The 9,567-nt window shown below is 47.7% G+C and overlaps 1 protein-coding gene across 1 annotated transcript in view; it reads right to left on the bottom strand.

The window, feature by feature from the left end:
* LOC135813033 (fibrillin-3-like) overlaps window positions 1-9,567 on the bottom strand; it is a 54,015-nt gene that overhangs the window by 38,036 nt on the left and 6,412 nt on the right. Inside the window, exons 4-7 of the mRNA XM_065326252.1 lie at window positions 9,371-9,502; window positions 3,065-3,220; window positions 2,707-2,783; window positions 1,636-2,317 (exon numbers count right to left, since the gene is read on the bottom strand). Of these exons, the coding sequence (XP_065182324.1) occupies window positions 1,636-2,317; window positions 2,707-2,783; window positions 3,065-3,220; window positions 9,371-9,502 (1,047 nt within the window). The remainder of the gene's footprint in view (window positions 1-1,635; window positions 2,318-2,706; window positions 2,784-3,064; window positions 3,221-9,370; window positions 9,503-9,567) is intronic.

Below are 9,567 nucleotides of genomic sequence, written 5' to 3' on the forward strand. Positions count from 1 at the left end.
CGTCGGAATAAACTCGACGATAAGAGATAGGCAGAATGGATGACTTGCATAATATAATACAGGTATGGAGTCGTGAACATTATAGTAGATCGCGAATTGCTGGGAGAGCGTCAACCGGAGTATGGCAAATAATATCGGAAATGTTAACGTTTGGAATAGACAGAAGAATGTACTGATAAACAAATCATAAAGTAGAAGCACACCAGGTTCACACGATCTCACGGGGTCAAAAGGGGAAAGAACTGTCCTCCAAATAGGACCTGAAAAACCACAGCACTCTTGCTGCACAACGCTGGCACAACCCGCCAGGAACATCGCAGTTCAAAAACCGAACGGAATACACTATAACTATAAGGGGCGTTGTAACACACATTGTCCCACGTTAGCTGGGTAAACCGTGGCTCACCATGATCAGATGCCTACCAAACTAAACTGAATTCGCACACTCGCATAAAGGAAGACTGAAGAGAACAGGGAGACTGAAGAAAGACAGGAAAGAAAATGCCATACCTGGAATCAGCGTTAGTAACCTCGGCGGCGGCTGGAGCTACGGTGGTCTGCAAGCCAGGTTTTATCTTCATCTTGGTTAAGCCGGTCACTCAGAGCGGCTAGCTCTGCGTCAGACAAATGACCTCCCTCCTCGTCTTGAATCGTGGTCTTCATATTGTCGATAGCATCGCTTTGCGCGACGTGAAGAGTGATTGTCTAGCCAGGAAGAGTGTTGATGAAAATCTGCATCCCACCACGGAGGCGAAGTACCAAATGAAGAGTGGACTCCTGCTTCCGACTGCCTGCCGGCGAAAATCAAACGCTGCTGGTCTTGGGGAATACCCTCCTTGTCTTGGGCAGCACAACGGTGTTATCACTATGCTTATTAGTATATTCAGCTCCGGGGGTGTTTCACCAATAGTGTTACATATAAGCCCATGCGGTGGGTCAAAGTCCATGATTGAGATACGAGAGGCACTTGGTTCAAGTCCTGCCTGGGAGCGTTTTTTTTCCAGTCGTGCTGCTACCCACAGTCAACTGGAAACTTGTGGCCAGTCACAAGGGGTACGTGGATGCAGCTAATGGGGTTTCTCGGCACTTTTGCCAGTGGTTGTGAGACGTATCTCCTCATCCGCCTCTAGGGTTTAAAGGGCATTAGCAGCTGTCGTGAGTTCCCTTCGAAAACGGACACGATAATTTACTTTTTTTTTACGGGCCTGTATTAAACTGAACCGTGTGGAAGGTTGTAGAAAGGTCGCTGTTTCCGAACACGGTGTCCTCCACCTTGTTTCATGCTGCTGTCAAACTATGAACGCTAAGTATAAGTGCAGGCAAATATCCCCTATCCCTGGTTTCGCTGCCTATGACTCCGACATAGGTTAAAGAGGCAGTGCCGTCGTGCCACTTTACGGTACATCTCTAAATGGATTGAATTTTTTATTTTATTTTATTTTTTACGAGGTGATAAAGCCTCTTGTACGGGCAAAAGCAACACAATGATGAGAAACCAGGGTATGATAGGAACTGATAATATTAAAAATACTACACAGGTGTGGAAAATATGTCTCCGGAATGGTGAGAGTCACACTAAAACACAATGGTTTTAGATCCGGCTTTCAACCACTGCCAGCTCCCTGAGCTCGTTACCTGGACGATGGTATGCCGACCGAGACCCACGAACACACATGACAGCGGACCGGAGCAGCGCGAAAGACAGCCTGCAGCGCACATATGCAACATGGTGTGCATAGGGCATGCTGGAATCAGCCCTGGCAAGCAAGCCACAGAGGCGCTTAAGGAACATTTCGCATTCAGGGGCGGCAACACCAGAAGTTGACAACACCAGCGGGCTGAATGTGCCACGATCCACAATGAGGATTCGCTCTCCATACTGCAGCTTCTTCTGGCGCTCGTGCTGAAGCAGTAGGGCATCCAGTGGTTGGGCTGAGTAGGACGCCGCATCAGGATGGAAGACGCGTACATCAAAGAAAGCATCCTGTGCTCGGGTCCAGAAGCCACGGGCACGGACATCAGCGCGGGCATCCTCGGCGGTGTTTGTCGATGCAGCCGTAAACACCTCTCCAGAGAGCGGGGCTAGCTGAGGCTCGATTGCCACTGCGTGGCAGACCTCCGTGAGCAGCTCCCCTACCATGTCACGGACTTCGTTATGGCGGATTGTAGGGAAGCCACCCCGGGGGCAACACATGGCATGAGCAGTGGAGAACAGAACTCCGAAGGCACACTTCGTGGGGACATCGAGGAGAGGCCAGTCATACCGCAAGGCAAGGCCGTCCCTGAACTCCTGCTTCGAGAGGTGGAACCCATGTTCCTTGAGAGGAAAAGCAGAAATGGATTGAATCGATGTGAAATATGACCACAAGGATGTACCCAATGTACTCAAGGAATACTTAACCCCAACTGTGACAATTTCAATGATCTACGAACACACGTGCGTATTGAATAGCATCTCAACAGACCAGGGTGGCATGTTGTGTCAGGGTGGCATGTTGTGTCAGGGTGGCATGTTGTGTCAGGGTAGGATGTTGGGACCGAAGGGAGTTGTGTCAGGGTAAGATGTTTCGTCAGTTTAATAGATTGAAACATTGCAGCACAGCCGCAAGATGATCATAAACCTGATATAAGATAACATCACGAGCGCTGGGAAATACCTTGACAGTCAGTGCCATTCCAGGTTAACCCTGGACGGCACTCGCATACATAGGACCCATAGATATTAGCACATGTTGCTGACTGGCTATTGCAGTTGTGGGTCTTCAGATTACATTCATTAATATCTGTTCGGGTAAAAAAAAGAATTCTTAGCACAGTGGTGTTTGGAAATTGTGACTACTTGGCACTCTGAGTATGGTTTCTCAAATCAATCGCCCTCCCAACTCCTCCCCTCCCCCCCCCCACTCTTTGAAAATTTGTTCGATTCCCTAAGCACCCATCATCAGGATTTTGCGCGACACTAGCGGGGGGGGGGGGTCTACAGTACACAAGACAAGGTGGAATGAATTATGCCATGCAAGATAACGGTCAAAATCATTAAACGATGCACTTCTCAATCACTTACCCTCACAAATTGGCCACAAGCTTTGACCGTCACAGTACTGCAGTGTTGGTGTGCCAGGCGGGAATTCCAAGCCCGGAAGGCAGGCCAATCTCTTCAACAAAGGGGTTATGTCGGTGACGGTGCCTCTGAGACTACTCACGGATGGGCATGCTTGTACTGAAGGAGAAGAAACAAAGAGAGTTTTCAACGATGTATGCGGACAGCAAAGGAGTGAATGACCGACCTGCAACTCTGGACTGTGATCGAACTCATATTTTACTTAGGTCATTTAGTGCACTATTAAGCCGTACTTGAAATCATAACACAAGTGTCGTGATGAATAGAGAGTACAATACTTAGACAGCAGCGACACGTCCAAGACCTTCTCTGCTGTTAGTCATAGTTTAGTGCTCAAAACACCCATCAGACACCTGATCAGAGAGTTCATTTTTTCACTGGAGAATGTCTCCATTCAGTTTGTGGTAGAACCGAGATATGTGGCTAGTCAGTAAGCCATCTCGGTTGACGGGTGCGTGGAAAATGAAATTATCGATCAAGTACAGAGTTAAAATGAAATTGAAGACACCACTGCAGCTGTACTTATGGTTGATGAAGACACACCTGCATCGACACATCTGCATCGACCAGGCGCCAGGCGCGAACCGTAGGCTGATGGTGGTGAGAAGGAGAGCTCTGTGCCAGAACTTTGCAGCCTAGAGAGCGTGTGTGGGCAGGCGTATGTTTCCTAGTGTGTTTACCGCCATATTGCCAGGTGTGTCTTTACCACCATATTTATCAACCATAAGTACAGAGTTATGGTGAAAATCCGAGTTAATTAAACCAAGTACAGAGTAAAACTTTTCTAAGCACTCGCAGACTCCATTGCAGTTGAATGGTTTTCTTTTTCACCCTGAAGATGGGCCATGCCCGAAAATTTGGTGCATTCAATTTTTATCTAATTATTATTTGTTTTTTTTGGAAGTGAAGTGAACATATGCAGCGAAGAGACCGTAGTTGGAGAGTTTGAAGTGAGGTACCCTATAAAGTACAGAGTAAATCGAATACCAACATCATGTGAGCCAGAGGACGCTAAAATATGACCACAGACCAAAATTCGATTATCAGTTTTGTTCAAAAACGATCAAACACACCTAATGTTCACTCTGTGAAAGTTTTGGATTGATCTAACATGTCTAAGGGTTGCTACAATGGTATTTTAATTATGCAGCACTTTTGAAATGGTGAAATTCTATGTACAGCAATGGGATTGTCATTTTTGCATACAGTTGATAATTATGTCCCTCAGTTCATCCTGTCCGGGTCAGTTCCTCCGCCCAGGGTCTTATAGCATGAGCTGACAGGTACTCGACCACATCCAAAATGTCTATAGGCAGGCCAGCTGGGTGTCCGAAATACCTCCTGGTTAGAGCACCACTGGAGAACCGCCAGCGAAAACACCGTCAACATCTGTAGACGTCCGAAGACGTTGGCACTCCGCATCCTCTCCATCACACTCCACCCGTACTTTCAGATATACAGTATACACTGCTGCGCACAGTCTTCTTCAACAGACTCGGCGTCGCACTAATTACTTTCTACATTTATTATTGGCTCAACATCCGAGTTTCAAATTTGAAGAATGGATAGAGGAACATGGCCGCCACACGTACATCATGATATAATCCAACACTGGTAAACCAGCATTAGATAAACCGTGTTGTAGTTCACGCAATTGTTAGATTGACAGCATGAAACAAGGTGGAGGACACTGTGTTCGAAAACAGTGACCTTACTACAACCTTCAGCGGTTGGCAGAGCCCCGGTCCCTGCGGACCATTTGAACCATATGGGTATCGCATCCGGTTCGAAAATATTGAACATACATGTTAGTATCTAGCTCTTCCGTCAATGCATCCAACGTGTATCCGACGTGAACCCAACGTGTAAAAAAAGACAAACTCTCAGTTCTAAAGCGTGCTAGTTTGTACGTGAAGTGTCTGGGTTACAGTGAGGGCTGCGTCCCACCCGCCTGTGTGGATTCACAGGAAGTGTGAGTTACGAAGTCTGAAAAAAATGTTGAACGGCCTCTGCTGGGATGACGACTACACCATAGCTCAGTGGTTAGAGCATCGCTGGCTACAAGCGAGGGTCCCTGGTTCGAGTCCTGGTGGTGACAGTCAATTTTTTCTTCAGACTTTTCCCGTTTGTCTCTTTCCCTCAAACCAGTTTAAAAAACTCTCAGTTCCCTCAGGTTTTTCTCAGGTTTTTCTCAGGTTTTTCTCAGGTTTTTCTCAGGTTTTTCTCAGGTTTTTGAAACAAAACTACACAGTAAGATCAACAACGAAGTGATTTACAAACATAAGTAGTTGACGTGACCAACGTGTAGCCGGGATGTTCCGACGTGGTGAAGGCCTAGACATGGCCACATTGGGACATCACCAACCCCGTCTACAGAGAGCACCTTGTCGCGACGGTGTCATGGTGATGCCAAAAAAACTGTTGACAGCTGACGAGCTGAGAGAAGGACGCCATGGGCAGAAGTTGGAAGAAAAAAGAAAAAGAAAAAGAAGTTTTTATACAAGTTAAAGAAAAGAGCGAAGACAACAAGACGGCATCAGGAGTAGTCTCCTAACCCCCTAGCATAATGAGGGTCAGAACCGGGTGCGATACCCATATGGTTTAAATGGTCCGCAGGGACCGGGGCTCTGCCAACCGCGGAAGGTTGTAGTAAGGTCACTGTTTTCGACCACAGTGTTCTACACCTTGTTTCATGCTGTCAATCTAACAATTACGTACAGCATGTAGTAGTGCCGTAGCTGTCCTGCACACACACACACACACACACACACACACACACACACACACACACACACACACACACACACACACACACACACACACACACACACACACACACACACACACACACACACACACACACACACACACACACACACACACACACACACACACACACACACACACACACACACACACACACACACACACACATACACACCTTCCCTTCCTTCGCCCACTGCCACGATAGACTATGTGTCCCCAAACGGGGCGACTTGAAGGAGTGCTGTCTTCGGGACGCGGCATGAGGCCCTGCGAGTCCGGCGGGACGTGAACGGCTGTTTCACTGTTTGTCTTTTGCTTTTGCAGAGCGACAAGAGGTGCAACTATGTCTAGCGATGTCTTGAGGACGGCTGAAACGGCGTGTGCAGGCCATACACAGGAGTGTTTTCACGGCAGGTTGTACACATGAGCATACCACGCTGTAGACTCCATCCTGACACCTGGCTCTCCAATTAGACCTATCGTCTGCTGTGTCAAGCCACTCATTTATGCCAATGGACACCGCCGCCAGGTCATGTTTGACTGGGTCTTTCCACCTCTTCCGGGGGCCATGTGGAGGTCATTTAGACGGCAAGGCACCAAAGAGCAATTGGCGGGTAATACGGTCATCCATGCGAGCCAGGTGGCCGAGCCATTGGAGACGATGGCGCCGGACCTTGTCCGAGACCCACTCCTTGTCTCCCCACCACTGCCGCACCTGAATGGTTGTTACGTGCTCGTCCTTCTGGCGCGTCCGACTGATGCCCAGGACCATGCGTATAGATTGCAGGTGAAACGACTCCAAACGCTGGAGATCCCGCTGCCTCGGTGGCCAGTTCTCAGCACCATACAGGAGTACCGCCAGCACAGTGACTCTGTGCACAACACGCTTCAGACCGATAGGAAACTCGGGGTTCGCAAACACAGCCTTCTTCAAGGCGCCAAATGTACCCGAAGCTGCAGCGATCCTGCGAGAGACATCAAAGCTACTCCTAGTATCATGAGTGATCTGGCAGCCAAGATAGCGAAAGCTGTCCACGTATTCAACGGTTCCAACCAAAGGCAACATATCCGACGCCACCACACCAACGCCCCTAGGCATGAACTCAGTTTTGCCCAGATTGACTGACAGGCCAAAATATGCTGCAACCTCCCGAAACGAGGCCAAGGCCCTTTCAGCACCACCGTAGGTTTTGGCGAACAGCGACGCATTGTCCGCAAACTGACACTCCATTGTAGTCACTCTGCGACACTCTCTGAGGCGCGTATTGAACCAGCAGTCTCTGCGGAACTGCGACACCTGGATACCGATATCCCCGTCATTGGCGATGGAAGCATGCCACTTTTCAACAACCGCACCCATGAACAAGTTGAACAGGATCGGGGCAATAGTCTCTAACACATTGAGATGAAGTAGAATGGTAGACAAATATGTATAGTTTCGAAATATCCCAACTTGGTGAGGTGTCCGAGTGAGTCCAAATGAGAAATTCAGGTTCGTGTTACACCATGTCAAGATGAGAAAATTCCATCACGTTACTTACCTAGGATAGCGCCCTCCATATTCGTCACTTCCATCCATTTTGGGGAGTCGAGACTTGGCAGCAGTGTGGACGATGTACCAGACTAGCTCCCAAAAAAGGCTCGAGCTGAAGAGAACAAGTGGCAGGTTGCCACGAAGGGATACGTCTGGTCTTCTCGTCACTATTTGAAGGTTTCTCAGCGCTGTCAAAAGAGCAAAAATTTGAATTTTCGCGCGGTTTGTATTTTTTTTGTGAGGCAAAGCTCGTAATCCCGGATGTTTGCCCGTGTCATCTCCCGGTATTGCACTACTCCCTCAACGCAAGCATAGCATAATTGCGCATACATACATACATACATACATGCACATGCATGGGCGCACACACACACACACCCGTTCACAAGCGAACCAAAGCACAATATGAGCAAGTTGTAGATTACAACGTTCAAACGGACCCATGCAGCGGGCCGGTTTTGAACGGTTCTTGCACTCGGATTCATGTGACCCGTCTACTGTACAGTAGGACACTTGCAGGACAAGTGCATGCACCACGTACTTATGGCCATGTTATGTACCATATTTTCCGGAGTATAGTGCGCACTTTAGATGTGGTATTTTAGGCCCTTAATCGCAGGTGTGCACTATGCTCCGAATATGAAATGCATGTACTTCAATGAAGATTGAAGTGCGCACCCCCAATGAAGATTGGGGGTGCGCGTTATACAAAGGTGCGCACTATACTCCAAAAATACGGTATCTTTTTCACATTTTATTTATTATTATTAAAAAGCATGTCCGCGTAGGTGGCGGGGTTGCCACTTTCGCTTATGCCATTCAGGATTGATGTCTAAAGAGTAATACGATACAATGAAATGACAGAAGTGACGTCAACAAAAGCCGTTAGCAACAATACCAATAGGACTACTGGAAAACTTCATCCAAAGTATACAATAAAATAGAATATGCATACAACATGTCTGGCGGAATCACGTGGATCACGAGAATCAGTCGATCCGCTGCCATTGTGCGTACTGCGTCAGCATCTAGCGGCTGGTGGAGGGTAAGTCCATGCCATAATGACAGTTCCGTTTGCAAGACCGTTACCAAAGTCGTCCGAGGTCGACCCCTGAAGCGTTCAGTGCCCTCGTCGTTGGCCAAGAGAAGATACATATCCACTGCCAATTGTGGAGGTGCAGTTGGGGCCAAACGAAAGATATGGCCAGCGAGATTGTAGCGCTGCCTTGTGATCATAACATATGTGCGAGTTGATAAGGGGTTTTCCTTCTATCGACTCAACCTTATCAACTGGCCAATCGACTTATTGACGCAGTCATTTCACCTCTAGTTCTGACTATGACAGACTGAGTGCAATCGCATGATATGACCTACTGGACTTGTTGTTTGATCTTTGTCCTCCGCTGTAGAATTTCCCTTTATTCGGTCTGTCAGCGCTTGCTGTCACCCAGCGCTGGGGAGGTTGGGGGGGGGGGGGAGGGGAGGGGAGGGCAAGCACCCCCTGGCAAACGCATACTTCATTCTCTACTTGACACATTGATTGTTCTCTCAAACTTAAAACTAGATGTAAACACAGGTGCCTTGTCAATTCAAATAATCCATCCGGAATAAATCGTCTGTCTGGAATTCCTGTTGCGGCCAATAACTACAGCACCGTTGGGCGCCGAAGAACTAGTGGGTCAGGGTTCTAGCCTAGCCCCCTCTCACTTTTAGCGAATACAGCAGTTTCGTTCTTATTTGATGGCACCGACTTACATGTACACATATGCAGAGTTATACGTCTGAGTGTACATTATAGTGTACATTACGGTTTCCGTTCTTATCTGCAAAACATACAGCCTAGACCTGTCTTAAAAAAAATGTGAAAATATAGCCTGGTCGTTCTTCGACGGTCCGTTCTTCGGCGCCCGACAGTCATGTAAAGCTTAATGTAGATCAACAGTACTAACTTGTACATTCTTCGATCCCTGGAATTGTCCTATTGGCTCTATACCCGAGTTGGCAGCATGAATATTTTCCCACCTCATTGATGCACCTTTTATAGTCACAGGGTGGTGAGGGCAGAAAACACTCATTGATGTCTGCGAAAAAATAATACACATGCATACACATACACATCAAGTCCTTCCAAGAAAAACTTTTTATC

Source organism: Sycon ciliatum, chromosome 3 (genome assembly GCF_964019385.1).
Source record: "Sycon ciliatum chromosome 3, ocSycCili1.1, whole genome shotgun sequence".
Classification (NCBI taxonomy): domain Eukaryota; kingdom Metazoa; phylum Porifera; class Calcarea; order Leucosolenida; family Sycettidae; genus Sycon; species Sycon ciliatum.